A 24,541-nucleotide genomic window follows, 5' to 3' on the forward strand; every position below is an offset into this window, starting at 1 on the left:
ACTTAACAGAGTTTTAACATGCCAAACCAAGGCTTGATGCATAGTTTCTTACAAATAAAGCAAATTTAAATTAGTTGTGGATTACATTTTAAATTAACATTTCCAAACTATGAACATATTATGTCATTTTTTAAAAAGTAAAAGTGATACCTACTAATCACTCATCTTCGATGTTAGACATTTTTCAAAAAACAGAAATCTGATACATGAAAACCATTTTCATATGATTTATTTCTTGTTGGCACTGGTAAGGTATCCAATTAATGATTTACAGTAGAAAGTAGCAGAAAAAATTCTTACGCGTTACATTTTTTGAACTAGAAAAGATTTAATTTTATTTTACCGTACCAACTTTCAGGATCCAACTTTAACAAAGCAAATTTTATAAACTCCACCTATATGTAAGGATAAAGTAGAAATCATATTTAATACCAAGCTTCACTATGTATTTTAAAAGAGGTCTTAAGTTTAATTTTTTTTAATATACATACAAAGTTTGGGGGTGGGGGAGATACATTATGGTATTAAAGTATCATTTATGTCTTCACCTTAATTTATGTAAATTACATGCTGTAATCTGATTAAGAATCCTGGCCGGGCGCGGTGGCTCACGCCTGTAATCCCAGCACTTTGGGAGGCCAAGGCAGGTGGATCACCTGAGGTCAGCCTGGCCAACATGGTGAAACCCTGTCTCTACTAAAAATACAAAAATTAGCCTGGCATGGTGGTGGGCGCCTGTAATCCCAGCTACTCGGGAGGCTGAGGCAGGAGAATTGCTTGAACTCAGGAGACAGAGGTTGCAGTGAGCCAACACTGGCACTGCACTCCAGCCTGGGCAACAGTGCGAGACTCTGTCTCAAAAAAAAAAAAAGGAAAAGTTTTACTCGCAGTATATTTACTAACTTACTCTTCACTCACCATTTTTATAAATAGCATCTAGAAATTAATATTATGGTAAATATGTACATTTAGCTATTTGTATTAATTTTAGCTTAATATATATAAAATAATGTTGCAATACTAAAATAATGCTACTTTGGATTTTATTTAGTAAACAAGCCACTATTTATAAACACATTAAGGGTGAAAAACCCAACAAGCATAGCTTTGTGTGGTCCACTAATTAATTATGAGCAAAATTCCAAACATTATTAGCTGTTATCAAAATTACAATACCACCTAGCTCTAATAAAACAGAACAATCTGTTTGAACAGGGAGAGGAGAACTTTCATAGAGTGTTCTCTCGCATATAAATTCTTAATGGACTATAAAGGACTTTTTAAGTGGTTTTAGATTTGAATTCAATTACTCAAATCTACAACAGGCTTCCAAGAAGACTTTGAGCCAGATGACACACAGGCACCCACCAACAGCGTACACTCCTGCCTACCCTGACGAATACAAAGTCAAAAATGCTCAACTTCTTCCTAAGAACCATGGGAATAAACTAGTCATATTTACAATCGTGCCATTTATTCATTATAAACCTAACCATGAAATTATAAAATGAAAAAGGTTTTGTATTGCAATTTTGCCCTGTAACAAACAAAAGTGGTTACGAACTGTATTAAGTATTACGGGGGCTGTGTCCACACAGGTAAAGGGACAACAGGACTGATTAGAAAGAAATGGGAGCTTGTAGAACAAAAACAAACAAAACCATAACATTACTTGACCATAGAGGTTTGTTCCATCCACACCACCTATCCACAGAGATTAAAAGCATCCAGCCTTTGCTCCAAGCACCTACTCACTTTACCTGTAAGAGAGCTAATTCTTCTAGACACAAAATGCACTATAGTATGCAGGGATATTAGGTCTAAACGCAAACATACCTTATTAATCCTCAGGCTTTCAAAGTTGTACTCACTGCTCTTTAACAAGCAAAGCATTCTGCTCACAAGGAATCTTTATTATTTGAACATTCATAATTTGCTAACAAACTAGAGTGATTTATGTTTCTCTGAGCACATCTAAAAATTACATATGACAAGATAACAATGAGTTTTAAAACTCATATAACATCATAATAAACTATATCGACTCATAAATCTACTAAGCAAAATAAGTTATCTTCAGAGACCCAATATGAAGTTACAGTTTGTGTATACTAATACATGGACAAAAATGTATTTTCAGTGCTAAAGCAGAAATATTTATTTTTAAATCTTAGAAAATGGTTAATTCACATTATACTTATATAACTGACTTGACAATTTCATTTAAAAATAATTGTATGAATAAGAACAAGCTGCTCATTCTAACAATGTCTTCATTAAGAAACTGTAGCAAATATTATTTGCCTCCCATAGCTTTTAGGGAAACTAACTTACAAACCACCATGGTATAGATATATATTGAATTAAATTGTACTACTCTAACCAAAAAGATGATTATCATTCCTGATGAGTTAGTACCATGAATTTCTGTTTTCCGTGTATATTAATTTTATGTTAGTATCACTGATGTGCTAACATTGCACCTGGCATTGCTGAATTTGGGGATCTTCTAGCTATTCAAATACAGTTTCATATGGTATTAATTAAAACCAGTTCCCTCCAGCAAGGAAACAACAATGTTTTAAACTCAAACCTACTGCACCAAAACTTCATTTCACTGTAGTAAACAGTGGGAATGACAAGGGGTCGGATATAAAGCATCAGAGTCCTGTGGTATCTTCCCCTCACAGTTCAACGATACTGCCCACCTCGGTATTCTTAGCTTCGTAGTGTGACAGGAAGACTGAGTGGCATCATATCTGGGGTTGGAGACTAGGTAGCGTGTGGCTGCTTATCAACTGCAAGTCCAGGTAGGCACCTGTGAAATAAGTGCTTGAGCTGGCTCTGTGCCAAAATCTCTGCCACTTTAGAATTCTAGAGCCCATTTATTAAAAAACAAAGGATCCAAAACATCACTTTTTCCTTTAGAATACATCATAACAAGTTAACATTTTGGTGGCAGGAAATACAGTTATTTGAATGAAGAAGACATTCTTGCAATCATTTCGAACAGCAGCTAAGGCAAATGACAGGCCTCCGTCCCAGGCAGAAACAGCAAAGACGGATATGTTGACCATGTAACCTGAGCACATCCATTTCTCTAGATAATTTGCCTCAGGTTGGACTGAACTGTGAGCAGGCAGCACGCTGGGACTGAAGTGAAGGAGGACACATAGTGGCCAATGCGCATTTCCTTTCCCCCGTGCCCACTGCATTCACTGCTTGCCTCCTTCATCAGGACTTGGGGTGGTGAGGGTCCAATCCCAGGAGAGGTATTATTGGAGATAAGATGGTCAGGGGGCCTCACTGAGAAGCTGATGCTTAAGTTCGAGTGTAGTTAAGGGAATGAGACAAGTAGATATCTAGGGAAAAAGAGTTACAGTCAAGTCCACATACATAGGCCCACAGGTAGAATCACAACTTAAGGAAATACAGCCTAAGGCAGGTGCTTGCTGCATGGATGAGAAAAACAGAAGCATAAAAAGGCTAAGTGCCCTCTTAGGTTCGTGTAGTGAGCATGTGGCATGACCAGGATTTTAAGCCACAGAAAAGTCCAAGACCCAAGGTCTGGTGTGGACCTGGATATGAAGTTTTAGAGTGTGTCCCAGGAACTGTGATGTGCACCCCTGATTTGATAACCTTGCCTGGACCATAGTTTCTTGTGACAACATTCCTCTCTTCTGCCCCATGGCAGTCGCCTATTCCAGTAGTGGTCATAACGTCTCCCCGCTGCATCCTCTGGGCACAGGGCCTGGTAAAGGGCCGATGGCTGTATTCACACGTGTTAACTTACTGAATGCTAACATGCAATTGTATGGGCCACAGGCCAGGCCCTCACCCACATTTAAGGATGTTTAACAGCTTCTCTTTCCTTCTAACAGCAATAGCTATGCTCCCTGCCTACTCCTTACTTTCCTGCTCTACTCGCAGCTCCCCGTCGGGCTCCCCAGGGTCCAAAATAAATAAATGAATGAGCAAGAACACAGAAGAACAGTCCCCCTCTGCTGTTTGCTCTGGGTTTTTAATAGGCTACCCCCTATTCTTACTGTAATTACACGGTAAAGGGCCACGCTGTTGCAATTTTGTTTTGTTCTGTAATTGGGTTAGTCAGGCACTAACCAGATGTTCAACTATAGACTCCCACCCTTCACCAACCGCCCTTCCCCCCCATAATGCAATTCTCCCAATATATTTGTTCACCCACCCCCTTCCCTCAATTAGAACAGCCCCAAGAGGTTCAGGCTTCCTGGGGACGAATATGGGGGTCAGCTATTAAGGTATGAATTTCGACTCTCAGAACCACCAGGAAAATGTCACTGGAGATGACAGTTCTTTAGGTAATTCCGTTTCTTGGACCCTTTCCCAGGGGCCACAGATTTAATTCCCATGACTATTTTTATTCCCACCTCCATTCCTTTAACTATCTTTTCTGTCTCATCCCTCCTCGATTCTAACTTGGTGCCAGGTCACTAATGCACTGGCCCCTTGACTCACCATCAACTCTGCTTCCTGGCTGGCATCCCAAGCTTGAAGTCTCATGTGGAGGAGTGTTTAGACTCAACCCCTTGGGGCTTCCAAAGTCAGAATCTGCTAACTTGTCCCGCACAACTATGTGAGGAAATCTCAGCTTCTGCCAGATGGTCATGCCCCAGTGTACCTCCCAGGCACTCATGCCTCCTAGCAGTCCTGAAACAAAATTAGACAAATAACCTACACAGAGCCTTGAAAAGGAAAGTAATACAGATATTTAAAGGGTTAGAAAAGGAGTAGAATGTATGGAGTTATTCAATCTGAGTAAGAGAAAGTGAAAGAAAGACATACTCATGGTTTGTAACACTGACAAAGAATTTGAAAATCCTTTTCAAAACTAAAAAACAGACTAAGTGACTTTCTGTCTCCACTAAAGACACGTTCCACGATGGAATAACTGTTGTTTCTTTGAGAAAAATCAAGGCAATTCCAACATGGCATTGTGAGGCAAAGGAAAGAAATACTGCACTAGGTTCACTGTAGAAAGATCTCACCAATACCACTACTTTGAAAATGACACTAAGATTATTAAAGAAGCTGCAAGACATGGGGGACAAATCGAAAATCAGGACAGCAATTAAAGTTAAACAATTAAGAAACACTATTACTTACACAGCAAAAAACACACAAACCAACCAACCACACAACCACAACAAAAAAGCAGTTTCCTAAAACATTTTCTCCATCAAATGGGCAGGATTACGCGTTGGATAATTTGTTCCTACTTGGATGATGTCATCATGCTAGGTTTAACTTCTTTTAATAACTAGTACATTTCAGTCATCTCTCACTTTCTCCCACATAAGATCAAACCAGCCTTTCAATGACCTACTTCATGAGTCATAATTTTTCTGTTTATGATTCAGAAAAATGTCTTCAGTCAGTATTTCCCAGACTGCTGTGGGTTTCTTCCAAGAACCAATTTCATCTTCATTGGTTTCCTACAGGAAACCAGACCAACTTCCTATTATTTTATTTTCCTTACTTTTAGCATACCCTAGCCCACATCAAATTAACTGGAAGTGAGAGTGATAGGAGACTTTATTCCGTACAAACAGAAGCCAACACAAACAATACCCAGTCTAGAAGTCACGGATTCAGAATTAAATGCAAATATGTGCTAATATTAGAACCTTTTTTTAAAAGGACACCAAACCAAATAACAAGAAATTTAATTAATCTTATGGCAAACATTACACTGTCAGAAGTAACTTTTTTTGTCTAAATATATCTATGAATACAATAAATTCTACAAAGCTGATTAATATAGAGAAATTAACTGTAAGAAACAAAATATGTATTTTTTCATCCTAATTCCTTCCCTAACAAGCTACTAGAAAAAACAAACAAACAACTGCAACCCACCGTGGAGAGCCCTGGAGAGGTGAGGGAACACAGCAGCATGCTGCCAGCAACCTGACAGGTGAGCAGTCTGCGATCCCACGGCGCCATCATCCCAAGCCCCTTCCCCGTGCCCGCTCTGGCCATGACTAAGCCTGTCCACAGATCACAGCATAAACAGTGGTACGGAACAAGGGATTTCGAAGGGCATTCTAAGAGAAGCTGTTCATACTAAGTACTTGAGAAGTATTTATTATCTCAGACTATGTACTATTCAGAAAAGGAGGTTTCTGAATATCAAGAACTTTGATATAAACATATATCAAATTCTCTTTCCATTCTTGTAACTCCTGACTGCAGACATAGTTTTGGGCTTTAAAACCTCATTAAGTCATTAACTAGTAAGTAATAGGATTATTTTACATCAAACTCAAAAACCTATACATTAAAGGCAAAGATCTAAGAAGAAAGCGTTTAAGGAACATGTTCTATATGGATAAACCAAGACACCTGAAACACTAGAACAAGGGTTCTCAAAGTGAGGTTCCCAGATCAGGGACAGCATCATGTGGACACATCCTAAAAACGCAAGTTCTAAGACCCCACCGTAGACCTAAAGAATCAACGATTCTGACGAGAGGCCTGGCAACCCACACATGATGCTACAAGCTTCATCTATCATATTCTCTCTTGTCCCTCTATATAAAAATTACTGGAAAAAAAAAACGCATTCAATTTGCATTTCCCTTATAACCTCTCAACTTCTAAACCCCCTGCACGCTGGCCAAGTTCTTCTGTCATGTCACTAAAATATTCCTTTAAAATGTCACAAATCCTCGCTGGCCTAACTGGCAAGGCCGGTGACTTTTCCTGGTGCTCATTCTCCTAGCCTCATCCCCTCTTCCTTGCACTGACCTAATTTCTTGACCGCCATGGCACAGTCCCACCCTCTGCCTCCTCCACTTCTCTCATCAGCCCTACTCGTCCTCATCCCGCCCTCTCACTATCAGCATGTTTCCAAGAGTCAATCTTCAGTCGTCTACCCATCTTTCTCCAGTTACTACTTGGCATCTTTCAGACCTCAAGAGCTGAATATACACCTCTGTACCCTAGATCTCTCTCAAAACTCACAGCATATTTGAAGCTACCTTACAGCCTGCTTCCCTTGAATGTCCTTCAAGTAATGCCAGTAAAATGTTTCCAAAAGGGAACATATTTCTCCAACCCCACTCCCAAAGTTCCTCCTTGAATGTCGGTTTCTAGTACTGGTTCTATTGACCTTCTGGTCCCCTGGGCACTGCAGCCCTGGGCTTCCCTCTTCTCTAGTGACCACATCAGTGCACAGAGGAATCAGCCCCACCTGGCATCCTGTTTCATTCCTCACTCCCACCCCCATTTCTAGTGACACCATCCTCATCCAGCAACTTCCTAGCTCTTCTTAACCCCTACTTCTAGACTCTTACCTCTAAAAGTCATCACTGAATATATCTTCCCCCGTTCAAAGCATGGGGAGGCTGTCCAGGCACAGCCCAGCTTCCTACCTGGCCTTACCTCACATTTCTCCTCATACTGGTTCTGCTCAGCTCATCTAGAATGCTCATGATGCTGCAAACATGTCCCAAGTTTTCCCACTTTTCTCTTTGCCTCATATTATTACCCCCATTTCAACTATTAGTTTCCCACTATGTCCGTAACTCTGTAAGTGTCCTCTCTATACCTCAACACTAGAGCCAGCGTCAGTTCCACCATGCACTATCCGTAAGACCCTCAGACGCAAGTTCTCTCTTACCCTCCTCTAAAGAATCAGACATTTGTGCCCATCACCCCTCCTACAGTTGAAACCCCCACAGCAGAAGAGTATCTGACACATCTTTTTGTACTGTACCATGCATGATACCTTGCATGAGGTAGGCACTCAATAAATATTTGTTGGAAGATTAAATGAACTTACAAACCAAAATTCTCACTTAAGAGTACCATTTCTGCCCATTAACTAACCGTTAAGAAAAGCATCCAAAATACCATAAGAAAAGATAAACTTCACATGTGTAGCAATGTAGAGGGAATCAACTCAATAGCCTATGATTTCTATTACTTACGGTACAACCACACCACGGTGATAACAAAACACTATCATGATCACTACAACTAAGAAAACAACTATAACATATTTCTGAACTATAAATATGTTTTGAAGAAAGGAAAGAATCAGCCCATTTAATACTAAATGACAAGGGGAAGGTCTTCTATAAATAAACCTTTATAAAAATTTTCTGCATCTTTCATTACAATTTTTAGCTCCTAGAAGTGATAAACTATCTATGATTACCGAGGAAACTTTTTAGTCTAAAGGAAACTGAATAACAGAATGTTCATTCCAAAACATTCTGTTTTGTCTGGAAGATACTCTCATGGCTGGTCAGGAAGGTCAAGAAGCAGCCAGATGAATTATAATGTGGAAGATAGACTGACTACTTCAATTAGGGAAAAATAAAGTCTTCATTCCTGGAATGATAGAAAGTCACCGCTTCTCCATAGGAAAGAAGGGATGTAATATCTCAAGCACAGTATGCATAAGAGACTTTCCAAAATGAAAAAACACACAGAGAATCATTTAGAAAAACAGCTAAGCTGTAACCTAAAGACCCTGATACCTTTCACAGACTTCGGTGAAAGTCTGGATATAGAACAGAATCATCACAGATTAAGAAAAGAAAAATGTTTCTTCATAGACAGCACAGGCAGATATGAGGTATCTTCATTCATCAATATGTAGCCATCCTTCAAGGTTAACATTTGAAAGAGATACGCATAACGAAGACTGACAATCAGTTATAAGATTGAGTTTATTGCTATGTTTCTCTCACTGTGTTCTCCACTTGGTTTCATTTTATCTAGTTCATGATTTCTTCCTTAAACAAGCAGAGGTATACATAATAGGCATTTAGCTTCCATTCTGTGCAAACTTGGGGATATAGAAAAATAGCCAATCACCCAAGAAAAACTTTCTGAAATAAGATACCTGTACTTGTTCATTAAACAACAAAAAAAAAAAAACCTCACAGATTTTCTGGACTTCTGGGGGCTTTTACAACTTAAGAGTTAGTTGCTTTTATTTCTAAGGTCCACTAACCATCCTGTCCGAACAAGTATCTAAACAGAACTCCTACCATCCATGGCTTCAGATTTCACTTATTCACGTGAGCAGGAAGACACAGCAACGAAAACTTGAATTAAGCCGATCACTAGAACCCTAAGGATGGGCCTGGGATGTTTACTGTGATTCCTTCCACAATGCGAATAGAGGGGAAAACCCACACTGGCTATATCGCACTGAGGAGAAGGGAGACTAAAAAGCTTTCTTCCAGTGATTTTCACTATTCACAATTACAAAGTTAATTCAGCTAATTTTAACATATTATTGGGACTCAAAAATATTATCCCAGCCAGTAATTTAGCCGCTACCAAAAATTGATATAAAGGTTTTACTTAGTTACATCTTCCAACATTTTAACAAAACATTTAATTCACAATCTGTTATTTGAAATGGCAGAAATCACATCCATGGGCCTCATGGCTACAGTGAACAGCCCAAAATAAACAAATACTGCTATTTCAATATTAGTGGTAAGGTTTTATTATATTGTTCAATAACAGACAAGAGACTTCTAAAAAATCTATGAGTACTTCAATTAGGATTAATAAACTAACACTGACAATTCAACTTGCAGACTAAGACCAGTGATGATATGACTGTCCTGAGAAGCAGCAGACACAAGTAAAATACAGAACGCCACAGAAACACGGCCAGAGAAATCCTAATGAAAATGCTTACTTTGACGTGGCTCTGGGCTCCGAGGTTGTAGATCTCCGTGGGCTTTACTTCATTAATGATCTTCACAAGGCAGGTACTGTCAGTGAGATCGCCATAGTGCAACTTCATGTCTTCAGGATACAAAAACATCCCATTAGATAGAGAAAAGCAACATAAGCTCAATTTTTTAAAATATCAAAATTGAAATGCATATTTGGAAAGCCTGAAAACCAGGGTCAAAATGGAAATGCTGCACTGGTGGTTCTGGAGTAGCAGAATCTAACTGTCATCTTTAACTTAAACAATAGAAAGATAGCTACATAGTGCCTACATCTGTAAAAGATTTTGGTGGTAAACTCAGAAAAACTTTTTTTAAAGCACAGTATCATGAACATGTTATACAATAACATATCTTAGGGCTCCAGGTGGTTGTAAGATGTGTTCTGCAAGAATGAGATTGGGAAAAAGAAAACCTTGTAATAACATGTATACCATCTAAAGAAATCTAACACTGATGATGATGAAGACAGCTCTCTTTTCTTTAGATACTTTTATCTAGTAATTTTTAAGTACTTTATAAACATCAACCTTAGGCCCTGCCTGAATGCCTGATGTGGTGACATAATTGATTGAAGGATAACTCCTAAATCTAAACAGATCCTTACACTGACTTCATTAGCATAAGAATTTGACACATGTGGATGGGTGATTTACTAACTTGATCTTTTCACCATTTTTACGTAATATTGATCTATATCTACATCCAATGGCAGGACTGTTCGGAACTTTGCACAAAAATAATAATGATTTTCAAAGACAACGCACTTAATGACTTAAAGTGGAAAGGCTTTTACTGTAGACAACGGCATCATCTTCCTGACGCCGCCACTATCTACACAAGTAGCCCAAACCTTCAGATATGCAGGGGTTGAGGGGTGAATACAAAACCACATATGGTTTACAAGCTGACTGTATCGTCCTTGCTGGGTGGAAAAACTGGCCACATAAAGCAGGCTGAACTTGGAGTTAAAATCCCTGCGTCCTGGTGCCAGCTCTGCCTTCTTCAAAGTGCGCAACCTCAGAAAACTCATAACCTCTCTGTCTCCATTTCCTCAACTATAAAGTGCTCCCTGGGTCTCCCTATCCACCTCAGGAGTTGCCATAAGCTCAAACAAGAAACCAGTCTGCTTGTGCTATATAAACTGTACAGCTACATACAGACAAATTAACAAAAGTAGCAAAACAATTGCAAATACTGACAATGATCAGTCATTTAGAACAGTTTTGATTGCCATTTATTTGGGCCTATCTTCACAAATTATTTTTAAAAATAATTAAGTGTACAAAGATTGTTTAAATTGATTAAATTGGACCGAATATAAAAAGCGGGTCGGTGCACTGCCCGTATGGAAGTGCTCTTACTTGAGGGGATAAGAACACCTGCAGAGGGGTGATCAAAGACATGCCCTTCCTTGGTCTCACCAAGCCATCTACTCCACAGCCTTCTAACAGCCAAACCATCATGATACTGTGGCCTAGGGCAGTGAGCAGGGAAGGTTTTCAAGGCATGTAAATCGTATTCAGTGCAGTAATTCATGGGTAAATAATTGTGACTTGTTGGGCTTTGACAAAAAAATGACATTTGAAAACACCTTATCTGAACATAGGAACATCTGAAAACACCTTATAGAAAGAGATTCCAGAAAAAGAAAATGACTTACTTCCTTCAATGTGAGCCTGGGGATTCTTATACAGATGCTCAATTCGACCCGTATTAAATGAACTGGACCGCCGTACAATTCCATGGACCTGAGTTTTTACAGTGTGGAAAGATAAATGTGCAATGAGGACTAACAGACAACTTCTTTAGCTAATGTTTAGCTTTATGAAAAAAATGATTTGTAAGCATCATTTTAAATTATTAGAAATAGTCCCACTGCTTACTTTCTCCCCAACCACTGTCCACCAGCTACCAACATCCTACCTCTGTCTTTCCCCAGTGATTTTACTGCCAATCTCAACAAACGTAATCAGGTAATTATGTGACTTCATGCTTAGTTGTAGATACTCAAATGTCTCCTTTTCCAAACACACACACTTACAGCCTAACTGCTGACAAAAATATCTTTTCCATTTGAAACTGAAGACAGACCATTTGAAGCCGTATCGGTAAAACGGCGTTTGTGGCCTGCTTAACACAGAGCACAAGGCCATCACATCTTCTCAGTGGCCTCAGAGCCTGCATTTTGCATCTACTGAATGTATTTCTGGAGCCACAGACATAATCAGAGAGCAGATGTTACTATGCAGCTAAGTAGAAAAGTCAGAAAGCTAAAGAGCATGGGTAAGAGACAACATTTATGTACTACTCGATTTAAGACCTAAAGAAAACTCAAACGAAGAGAGGATTCTTAAAATTGTTTTATCTTGACTTAACCATAGGTGGGGGGCGGGGGGAAAGTTGATAGAACGGGAATGTAATGCATACTTGCCTGATATTGAAGAAAAGACTATTTGTGTCTGACACACAGGAGAAATTGTTCCAGACCTGGTCCCACTTCCTTCTCATGTCAAGATTGCTCCCTTTGTGCTGCCAATGCTAACACCAGCTTATGTCACCAGCTGCCCAAGTTCCAGTTCTACTGGTGGCAGTTTTAATCCTTGACTTATTTTAGAAGTGTTCCTTCTTATGTTGAAAAGTTCATTTGCAGCTGAATATACTTCTATATTTTAACTCAATCATTTCTATTTCAAACCGAAATTAATCCTTGGTATGACTCAAATATTCCAAATACGGAGGTAAATTATAAGAATATAAGACTTTCTTTCAAACAGAAAGAAATGTCATCATTTTAAATGGCATACATGAGAAATTGACTTCTGCGAAGGATACAACACACCCACAGTTAATATTTCTGTCGGTTAGTTGCTTTGGAAGAAAAGCACTCATCAACATTATTTTCCAAAAGAACGAAACCAAGGAAAGTTGGTAAACACGAAAATATTTTAGGAAAGGAACTCAGCAAACTTGGTTTCACATTTTAGGAGGCAAACATTCAACCCTAGGAAGTATTAAATTGAGATTTGGCTACACATATCCACTTCTTAATTTAAACGTGGAGAAAACACTAATTTTAAGCTTATCTGTTCTACTTCATGATCTCCAATTTTTCAGGTTGCTAGTTAATTGTAAAGTTGAACTGCTCTATAAACTTAATTTTAACAAAAACTATATATTTCACATATATACTTATACATAGCAAAACTTGTGTTTACTATCAAAGTTATTTATGAAATAGATTTCTCAGATGGAAATTCTCTGTTTTATTAAATAGAAAAGAATGTCTATATTCTAAAAACAGTAATTTAAGTTTGACAATGAAAACAATAACAATAGTGTTATTTAGGCTGTCTTCTCTAGATTGCTGGATTCTGGGGAAGTCACATATTCCAACAGCCCAAAATATACAGACATGCCATTTATTAATATATATTCACTACATATAAACATAAAAAGCTTTGACAAAAATATTAAATGATTTTGATGCATTCCATCTAAAATGCAGACAACTATACAAAGTCACAGCCAATCATAACCAAGACTTTACTGTCACATTAAAAATCACACGCATTAAGCACTGGTTGCTTTTTTTTTTTTAAATCAAGTGTTTTAATTTCCTCTAACTCCCAACATTTGGTATGTGTACACAGGGAAAGAAAGACCTGCCAAATGCTTAATCCATGACAGCAGGTATTATTCTAAGAACTAATGAAAGCTGGGTCTGTCTGCTTCTGAGACAGGTGAAATACAAACTTCAAGACAAGCCAAAATGTGTGCAAACTGCATAATCTAGTTAAGAATTTGAGATTAGCGATTAGCGGCTTTCTCTTTACAGAAGGGATGTAGGTAGAGCTTTTTGTTTGTTTTTATAAGGATTTTGGGAGAAAAAGATATGAGGAGTTAGGAACCAAATTGAAAAGATAAAAGAGCTGAATTTGGCTTTATATAAACTTAATCAAAATCATTACAAAGTTATAGTAGTTCAAAAACAAAATATAGTTCTGAAACACTGAGGTCTTATAATAAATGAAAATGAGTTTTTTGACAAATTTCATGTCCCTCTTAACAAGGTGATAAAAAGGAAAATTTCAAGTTCTTTCCATTCAAAACAAAGTTGGTTTAACTTCAAAATCCACAGTCAGATCAGGTAACATAACAGAAATGCTTTATTATTTATTAATTATGATCAAGAAAATGGAAAATTATTATCACTGAATTTCAAATTCTTAGTGTCTAGATTTCTCTTGGAGGCAAGGATGACTCCCAGGGATGGTTAATGTCACTCACCTTTTGAAAAGTATAGATTATTTAAGTAATATCAATAGCTAACACTTACACAGCAATGATCATGTACTAGACACCGTTCTCTATATGTATTAAATCACTTAATCATCACAACCACCTTACTATAATATTACTGGTCCCATTCCATGAATGAGGACGTCACCTGAGATAACACAGCTAGTAAGTGGCAATGTTAAAGGACACAGACTTGGTCAACCCTGCCAACACACAGTATAGTTTCAAAATGAAATCCATAAAAGCTTCGCCTTTTTTTTAAATCAAAGTATAAAGGCTTCTGGGATAACAACCCAGAAGAAAAATAGTTCAAGGATTCTCATAGATGAAGAAACAAAGTATAGCAACTCCATGTTCTAACAAAAAATCTCCCAGAGATAACAATGGGACTATCCTTATATCCATTTCTTTTCTATGCTGATACTTCATGTCACAATTTACCTATTCTTTAAGTTCTGATACATTATGTTGTAGCTGTTACCAAGTTATTTAATATATTTCACATAGTCCCAGATTTTAGCTTTTAAAGGGTTCAACATTGTCTTTACTTCTCTGGTTTTCCTCTGTACCTAGTGCAAAATGGGTACAAAAGTGTGTTGTTGGTTTATCTGCTAACAGTGGTGCTGGAAACGCACTCGGAACTAGAAAGCACTTTCATAAAAAGCTTCATTTCTGTCAATCCTCCATTTTCCCTTATGACAGGAAGAAATGCAAACAGCTCCAGCTTCCTAGGCAACAGAACATGCCTGCTGCTCAGGAATACTCATTAATGAATCCAACTAAAGAGCCGATTAAAGATCCGTGTCCACTGGCTTGTCCACATTAGACCCCATGTCACTCTGCCACCTCCATATCAATAAGCCCATGAGTCCCACAGAGCTCCACTGGGCTAAGTATTTTCCATATACTGTCTTATCTAATCTTCACAACCACCTCGGGAGATAGGTGTGCTTATCATCCTCATTTACAGAAAAGGCAACTAAGTCTCAAAAGGGTCAAGTGACTTGCCCAGGGTCACGGAGCCTGCAAGTGGCAGAGGAAGAGTGAGACACAGGTGTCCAGTGCCCAGCCTGAGGCTCCTTTGCCACAGCGAGCTAACCACTTTGTCCACCCCTCTGGCTCTGTACTGGTCAACAGGGATAAAGGAGAATGATCCTCTGCACTTCGGCAATGTGTAGAATTAAGTGTATAGAGTAATCAAAGAGTGATTGTACGTAAAACCCAGCAATTCTTGGGTTTCCTCATTATGAGATGACACCTATAGGTAATAAAGAATGAAAGAGTGTTACATCTATTCTCCTTATGCTGTCCTTAACATTTAATCCTGAGCAAAATTCAAGAAACAAACAACATTAAAAACTGTCACTTTAAACTTTTAAACTCAGTCTCTTCTCAGTGAGAAGTAAGCCTTCACTTTTTCACTTCAAACGGTTCATTCAGAGCATGATCAGACGTGTGGACTTCAGAGGCCACATCTGATGGCGAGGCCCCATGGCTTCAGGAATCTAAATGTGCGTGAGGTGATACAAAGTGATTAACCATAATTGATCAATCTGTTAGTATACGCTATTGCTTTTCAAGTCATCTGCAAATGCCTATTTTTGCTTTAAGGCCAGCTAAGTTACTTGTACTTTCATTTTGCTTTTCTGATGGGATAAAAAGTAAAGGAGTGCGTCTGACTGTGCTACATGAATTCCATACACAGGGTTTGTTTTTGCCTACACCACCCATCATCACTATCCCACCAACCTGGCCCTGCTCTCCCGTATGCTCCCCTCCAGGTGACTGTGGCCTCTCCACACTGCCCATGCTTCCCAGCTTCAAAATGCACAGCTGGCCTTACCACTGCTAACCAACCAGTGTGCCTTTCTTTTCTAGAAAGAACAACCAGCCTCAGCATGAAGCCCTCTTCTTCACAGCGTTTATCTGTTCCTGGTTTGTCCTCTGCTATCCCTAAGTAGGTTGTTTCCAGCTGTTCCTGACCTTAGTAATATGCCTCATACAAAGGCTAGATTCAAAATAATATGGTAACCCAGAGAAGCAAGGCCTCACGGATTTAAAATGTCTTAGGGTGGTACCTTGTTCAACCTCATCATATGATTCAATCAATCACCTGATCTCATCTAAACCTTTAGCTGTGCTGGTTTCTCCATCTGTAGTACCCAGGCAAGCAATGTCACACTGACTGGGGTCATGTTAGAAAAAACAATTCCCAGAGCCCTGAACCAGCCTTCTGTGTCTTAACAGGGCCTGGGTGATTCTGATGCACACTAAAGGCTGAGAGTCTGAAGACTGAAAGCATCCAAAATTGCTGATGCTGACCACCACCACTGCCCCCCACCCCGAGTTCACACATAATAAAAGACGTCCCTCTCTCATCCTAATTCATGAAATCTACTAACCCTATTCTTTTACTCATGGCCTTCAATAATCAGGGACTGCAGCTGATAATTTGGGAAATTTTCCAATGCAGCCAATTTGAAAAATTACTCTAACATTTACTTTGACCTAAGCATAAAAACATAAAGCCTGTGCCACCATAAGGTTCCTCTTAATGGTTTATTCTCCAATTATACCAATCTCCTAAAATTGAGGACAGCAGCCTATTAAAATTGAATACAGTAAGGATAAACACACTTACAGTCCCATGATACGCAGAGCTCACATTTTCCCTGGACTAGGAAGAGAACTAATTTCTGATTATGCTTTGTGGCTGTGTACTTTCCCGCTAGAGTGTCAACCATGTTTCCTTCTATCAGTTTACGGATCTCTCTCCTAAACCTGTTTTCTCTCTCAACCATTGTTTCAGTGATAAATTCCTCCCATTAACTATGATTTGCCAAGTGGGCCTTCTATTGTCTTTTTGTATCAGAATAAAATCTGCTCTCACAATTTCAAATACCACAAAAACATCTGCAGCTTATCAGGCAGTCCTAGGTTCTTGTTACATCTATTTGCAAATCTCTTATCCTTCTTGTCTTCTGAAGTCTGCTAGTTCCTTAACAAGGGACACCTAAATGGAGATCTGCTTCTCTGCCTTTTCCAGTAACACTAACAGTACCAGGTGCTTGAGAATGGTTGCCATCTACACATCCAAACTCGCCCTGTCACTGTCACTGGGTCCACCATCACTGCAGCGCACAGCCGTGCTCCCTCCTCCTCTGGACTAGACACAGACGCTGCCTGTTAACACCACCCTCACCTCCAGTCTCAGCCCACCTTGTCCCCCAAGAGTGGATCTCAACACTCACGTGGTTTTGAGCATCACTTCTGACATGCCACCTCACTCTTCACAAGTGCAGCGATTTCTGCTCAGCTAGCTCATTTTCTAGGTTCACTCAATACACAACAACATCACTAATTCCTCTCTAGCCACCAAACATATCTCAGCTGGTCCCAAATATCTGAACCACAGTATGGGCGTCTCTCTGCCAAGCTATTCCTTTTAATAGATATTAAGGCCTTAGGTTAATCTAGCCTGAATAAATATAAGTCTCTAAAACCAACACTTTGTACTACACATAACCTACTCTAAAACTCTCTGCTCTGTAGAATATGCATTTCTTTCTCGATTATTATAGCAACTTATGCATATGAACATACGTATACATATGTATTTTCATAAATCCATTTATTTTAATATAATTACAAAACGTAGCATTAGCTATTAGATCAGGGTACAGGAGGTGCTAAACACATCTACTGTTACTTCTTCAAGTCTAAAAGTCAAGGCTCTCAGATTATGAGTTAAAAGAAAATTAACTTTTTGTCTTCAAATAATGTTGGCATTTAGATGCCAAATTCTTTCCTGTTGTGTTTCCATTTGCCCCAATTACACATTTTTAAAACAATGAATCCAACTAAAGAGCCGATTAAAGATCCGTGTCCACTGGCTTGTCCACATTAGACCCCATGTCACAACAATTAGAATAAACAGACAATCCTAAAGTATTAATGTAAACATTCATAAAGCAGATCAGAGCATACAGCCACTGTAAAGGTTTCTTTTTTTCTGTATAGCATGAATTTATATACATGTATATATCTGAAAAACGTTCTTTAAAAAATTAAGTTGTACACACTTAGCACATCAAAATTAATATATAAAACTATTGTTTCTTTTAAGGAAAGGAGAAACGGTGAAGACAACGACAAAAGCAGCAAACCTAAAAGTTTCAGCTCCATAAAATATATGGTTGCCTATTAGAAAGGAAAACCTCCAGGTATAAATTTTTCATTCAAGTTTGCCAACGATCAGCTTGGTTTTTATTGCTCTCTGTAATTTCTGAATTAAGTGACTTCATTGTGAGTAGGACTTTCTTATGAAACACATTACATCATAAATTAACCGGAATCATGTTACAGCTTCGCTTGCACAGGCTGCTGTGTTATCGGAGAATGTGGGAAGTGTGCACCACAGCTGAACACTGTAAGTGCAGGGGAGCCACCAGTGCTCACCAGCAGATAAACAGCACAATGGGTTGGCAGGCTCACAAGCCCAAAGACACATTCTTCCCTGGATTCTGATTTGTTATCTGCATTTCAGTGGAAAACACACTCAGAGGACAGCAGCACAGGAAGCATGTGGCCGCCGCATGTGAGCAACCCCACCAGCCTGCGCCTGCTTCCCATTGAGTCACTCACCTCATAGCCTTTCTCCAGCAGGAACTCAGCCAGGTAGGAACCATCCTGGGAAGAAAGAAAAAATTGCAAAACGTCAGTCTCATAGTGGTATAGAAAGGTGGTCTAGATGAAGAGTTTTGAGAAAAGCATTTAAAAGGCTACCTAACATAAGGACAATGGCAACCTAAAATAAAAATAACACTAATAATGTCGATAAATGCCACATGGTGTTCCACTATACACAAAGCATTTTCACAAACAGTATTCATTTGAGCTTCACAGAAGACAGAGGATGAAAATGAAATCCAGGAAAGCGATATGCATCAACAGACAGCATGAAGTTCCAGAATCAGATGGATTTGGGTTTAGGTTTTGCCACTTACTAGTTGTGTGAAACATACAGAATATGGGGGCAGAATGCCTTGGTGTCATAGCAACATAAAGCAGACATCTTAGTAATTCTGGGGGGTCATTAAAAAAGATCACTGGGGGTCAGGCACAGTAGCTCACACCTATAATCCTGGTACTTTGGGAGGTCAAGGCAGGAGGATTACTTGCATCCAAGAGCTGGAGAACAGCCTGAGCAACACAGTGAGACCTTAGCACTATTACAACAAAACAAAACAAAACATTGGTGGAGATGGGGTCTCACACTATGTTGCCCAGGCTGGTGTCAAACTCCTGGACACAAGTGATCTTCCCACCTTGGCCTCCCAAACTGTTGAATTACAGGTGTGAGCCACCATGCCCAGCCCAAAACATCTTTAAAAATTAGCCAGTCATGGTGGTTCGTGCCTGTGGTACCAACTACTTGGGAAGCTGAGGTGGGAGGATCACTTGAATCTGGGAGTTCGAGGCTGGAGTAAGCCATGATTGCAAAACTGCACTCCAGCCTGGGTGGCAGAGGGAGACGTTGTCTCCAGAGGGAAATAAAAAAAATCACTGGGGAAGGGATAAGATGGGAGCTAGGTGGGTTGGGGATATGGAAGGGCTAGTGTGGAGAGGAAAAGACTCCATGGTAGAATAAAGAAGGCCAGGGGACGCGGAGGAAGGTGAGTACCTTTGGAGGGCTGGCCTTTCCAGGCAACGGCCACAGCTGGCTACTAACCCTAAAGGTTCTGGAAAATCACTGAAGGCTTGAAAGGGTTTTAAGGTGGCAGGGAGCAGGATGGGGATCAGATTGTATTATTATGCGCATACGCATACGAACTTTTAAAAAAAAGAAGATATTCTCTTTTTTTTATAAAATCATAAGTATTTCCTATGTATTAATCTTAAATCATATAGCTAATTCCTGCCTTAAAATGAAGGTGTCTGACAAAATACAGAGATTCTCAAATGGTTCTTAATAATTCTTTTTAAAATTTCTGGGTAGGGGTCTTCATTTGACCTAAAATATTTCATGTGCCACTTTTAGAGGGAAAGCATGAAAGACATATAATTAAAGTATTTAGTAGGTCAAAAGTACAAAAATCACCACTGCTGAGGTGCTATAAAAAGTCACCAGCCTCTCTCAGAAAATAAATTGGTTAAACATTTTACAGTCGATCCCATAATTGCTCCTCTGCTTTCTGCCCAACTAGAGGGTCCCCATCCATCTCATTCAGATGAAAAGATAAAAATGGGAAGCTCCAACCACTGGAAATTCGTGTCCTCAAAAGTGGTTGGGGACGTTTGGGTTTTCTTCGGTTTCTCCAATTTGAATAGGCTTTAAATATCCCTTTGAGCTTCAAAAGCTCCTACCAGATAGTCCAGGGGATAAAAAAAAAAAAAAAAAAAAATCTTTTTCTTATTACTTGACCAAAAGCTGGAATTGGAAACACCCTATGGCTCCTGACAATGAAAGGACTGCCAAGTGAGTGTTTCCTACATTAATGCAGAAGTCGTGCATAAATTCAGGCAGAATGACAAGGCGAAGCATACAAGGGACACATTCTGTGGTTCATTAAAACCTGGAGCAGATTTTCTTCTTCTTTTTTAAGATGGAGTCTCGCTCTTTCACCCAGGCCGGAGTGCAGTGGTGTTATCTTGGCTCACTGCAACCTCTGCCTCCGGGTTCAAGCGATTCTCACGCCTCAGCCTCCCAAACAGCTGGGATTACAGGTGCGTGCCACCACCCCCAGCTAATGTTCATATTTTTAGTAGAGACGGGTTTTCACCATGTTGGCCAGGCTGATCTGGAACTCTAGACCTCATGTGATCTGCCTGCCTCGGCCTCTCAAAGGCTGAGATTCAGGCGTGAGCCACCATGCCAGGCCTAAAATCTCCAGCAGATTTTCTTCTGACTTCTTGAGGTAAATATTCCAGTTTACAGATTCATGTGGAGAAGAGAAAATGTTTGGCATATTCTTTTTTAATCCCATTCTTACAATTCTTACGGTTTTTACATATCTAAAATATATGTCAGATAATGACACTGACCATTATCTAAGTTGGATGACACTGATCAATTCAGACCATGACAAGCCAAGTCAGGCTACACAACCATTGAAAATGTTATTATAGGATAATCAATATCCCTATAAATCAATCAATGAGAAAACAGCTTAATAGAAAAATATTTGCAATAAGAATAATAATTTGGCAGTAGGTTGGAAAGCCCTGTAAAGTATGAAGTTTGGACTTTGTTTGGCTATTATTGTTTTGAAGCAGGCAACACTACACTTCTATTCATTCTCTTGGAATAAAAAGTTTGAATGCTTTGTGTTCTACCATAGCTACATTAAATGTTAAAAAAAAAAAAAAAAAAAGCCAGAGGTAAACGTGCTAGAGATCCCTGAGGTGGGAAGAGCTGTGATTATTTAGAGAGCTGATGTGAAACAGACCTGACCAGGACTGAACCCTGTCAATAAGGTCTTGTTCTTCTCACCCAGGCTGCTTCTCAGACTTTCCAGCCACACTGGAACATTCTGAACCAGTCGTGGCACCGGCTTCCTCCTCACTTCCTTGCCAGGCCTCTCGAGTGATAGGGCCTGGGCCGCACAATGAGTGGGAAACGAGCCGAGCGAGGGCTCCTGGTCCCCAGCCCAGGGGGCCCAGCTGGCCGCCCCCTTGTCCTTTCCCCAGGCCCCTGGGGGACTCCAGGAGAGACGCAGTATCTGAGCAGGCAGACGTCCGCCAAGCCAACAGGATGGTGGTTTCCGCCGCCTCTTGAAGCACAGGGCTGATAAAGAATGCTCCAATCAGACTAATGACTGAAATGTCATAGCAAATGAGAACCTACAACTACCATTAAGTTCTGACACTTGACTCCTCTGAAACAAGGAACAAATAGACTAAATCTGTAACTCATTCAGTATGAACACAATTAATCTGGTATAAAGTCCTGCCTAGGTTCAATCCTTGTTACAGAAAACTTTTTAATTCTAAAGATAATGTCCCAATGTGACCCTTTTAATTTTTCACATGGGCTATTAAGGGTACCTATTTTATATTAAATGCCATACTATTTCGAGCAATCACCATGGCTTTAACATTTTCAAGACACAGAAATATTTTCCTTTTTTTCTTTTTGAGACAAATTTCACTCTTGTTGCCCAGGCTGGAGTGCAATGGCGCAATCTCGGCTCACTGCAACCTCCACCTCACGGGTTCATGTGATTCTCCTGCCTCAGCCTCCTGAGTAACTGAGATTATAGGTGTCCACCACCACACCCAGCTAATTTTTTGTATTTTTAGTAGAGACAGGTTTCACCATGTTGGCCAGGCTGTTCTCAAATCCCTGACCTCAGGTGATCCACCTGCCTCGGCCTCTCAAAGTGCTGGGATTATAGGTGTGAGCCGCCCATCCTACTCTCACAAGAACTAAACTAGGAAGGTGGGCAGATATTTGGCATCTCGGGTAACTGAGGCACAGGGGGGTTAGCCAACTCTTCTAATATCACACTAGTTACAGACAAAGCCAGGACTAGAATCCTAGCCACTCATTGTTTCGAAGTAGAAAATAATCTCCTTCTTCCCACTCCTCTACCTAGCACCAAAACATGTCAAAACCCAACAAAACAATAAAAGACCACAAAAGATACATTTTCAAACCAAATTGATTTAGTCATTTTCCATTACAGGGTGTTTTATGGATTAAACAGTGCTTCCAGTTTTAATCAAGTGACCCAAACACAGAGAAGTCATGTAATTTTAGAACACTCCAGAGCTCAGAGGAGGGAGAAAGGATACAGCACCTGAGATTTTCCAGGTCTGGGTTTTTGGGGCACTTGCACTGCCCATGCAGTGGTTCAGTGTTGTTTGGAGGTGGATTTAGAGTGCTGGTGGTTGTAGGTCTGGCTTTGGGGCCAAAGGGCAGGGCACCAGGGTCCCACGGGGCCAGGTTTCAGTGTTCCTGACGCCTACCCTGTTCTTCCGAGGGGATGGACCCTCACTTTTCATGAAGTACTCAGAAATGTTCCAGACAGAGTTATGTAAAAATTAAAGACCAATTCCAGAAATTCACAGAATCATGTTTTGACTACAGTATGACAACTACCTAAAATTCCACAACTATGAAAAGCTGAAAGAAACACAGAAAGTCTCTCCCTTCTCTCAATGACCACAGATGGCTGAAAAAAGGCTGATCTCACATCCACACCCCCCCACACACACCCCATCCAAACCCATACGCATGAGGGCAAGCCATCTTCCTGCAACACAGAAAGACTAGTATTTTTCTCCTCTCTTCCAATACACATGAATAAATAGCCCAGAAAGACAAACAAAAAGGGAACTTTCTTATATGCAATGTGAGAACTTGGCCCCTCTGAACTGCATGCTAAATCATACTGTATGTTTCTACTTAAGCACCCTGTGGCAGCTTCTTTGAAGAGGGTAAGGTCATGGTACTGGGCTAAAGAAACCATGCCACTAATAAAACGAATCTCTTTGTTTAGATCATCTCAAGCATCAGGAAATAGAATACCCCCTTCTGCAAGAAGAGAAAGCAGTCGTTTGCACTGCCTTTTTATGTTCTTTAACTCCATGTTGTCTAATTACTCCTAAAGCATCTTCCCAGCTAATCAGAATTACAATATCAAGGTAATCTGTACCTCCAATAAGCAAAATACGAACACTTCAATGATTAACAAATGATGATGTTTTGAATGAGAATGAAAACTTCCAATGATTTAACCACTGCTGTGAAGAATACAGTGACAGAATATAATAGAAAAGTATTTATACCTAGGTCATGTTTGTAACACAAATCATTGGACAAAATCTCTGTCAGACTCACAAAATTCAAAAGACCATGGGGATTAATTAATCCAACCCTCTCATTTTACAGATCAGGAAATTGAGATTCAAAGCAAGTAAATGTTTATTGTACAGTCACAGTTAGGAAGCAGCAGAACCTGCAACCGAAAAATAAAAATGAAAAACAGGTCTCTGGATTCCCAGACCTCAGAATTTTGCACTAAAGCATATCAAGTAAATATCTAAAATGAAGAGGCTGGACTAATGACTACAATTGAGAACCAGGTAAAACAAATGGAATTACCAACGTGAAGAACAAGAATAGAGCCAATAATTATCAACAGGGCAATAATTAACTAATTAGTAGAGAGGAAATGAGGATATCATCAATATTTAAAACAGAAACAACTCCCATCTCCTATAGTCTTCAATGGTGAAAAATATATCCCCATAAAAGCTGCTGTCACCAAAGAACCAACTTTCACTTTCTTTGATTTACCTCCTGCTAGAGAGAAGCACTGCAATCCAGCAACATGATCAATAACCTCTGAATAATGAAGAATTGCTTATGTCCAGCAGCTAAGATACTCTTTACATAGCTACCCCTTCCCTCCTTTCAAGGGCAATCGCCTTGCAAACAGGTGCTCAGTGGTTGCACATACACCTCAAACACATCAAGAAAAGAGAGCCGC

At 39.6% G+C, this 24,541-nt stretch overlaps 1 protein-coding gene across 4 annotated transcripts in view; it reads right to left on the bottom strand.

Moving 5' to 3' along the window:
* GMDS (GDP-mannose 4,6-dehydratase) overlaps positions 1-24,541 on the bottom strand; it is a 693,428-nt gene that overhangs the window by 533,709 nt on the left and 135,178 nt on the right. For all 4 annotated transcript variants that reach the window (XM_032141461.2, XM_032141459.2, XM_058432184.1 and 1 more), the window contains exons 2-4: positions 18,690-18,734; positions 11,407-11,494; positions 9,707-9,816 (exon numbers count right to left, since the gene is read on the bottom strand). In XM_032141461.2, the coding sequence (XP_031997352.1) occupies positions 9,707-9,816; positions 11,407-11,494; positions 18,690-18,734 (243 nt within the window). The remainder of the gene's footprint in view (positions 1-9,706; positions 9,817-11,406; positions 11,495-18,689; positions 18,735-24,541) is intronic.

The sequence above is a fragment of the Hylobates moloch genome, unplaced genomic scaffold (genome assembly GCF_009828535.3).
Source record: "Hylobates moloch isolate HMO894 unplaced genomic scaffold, HMol_V3 SCAFFOLD_20, whole genome shotgun sequence".
Classification (NCBI taxonomy): domain Eukaryota; kingdom Metazoa; phylum Chordata; class Mammalia; order Primates; family Hylobatidae; genus Hylobates; species Hylobates moloch.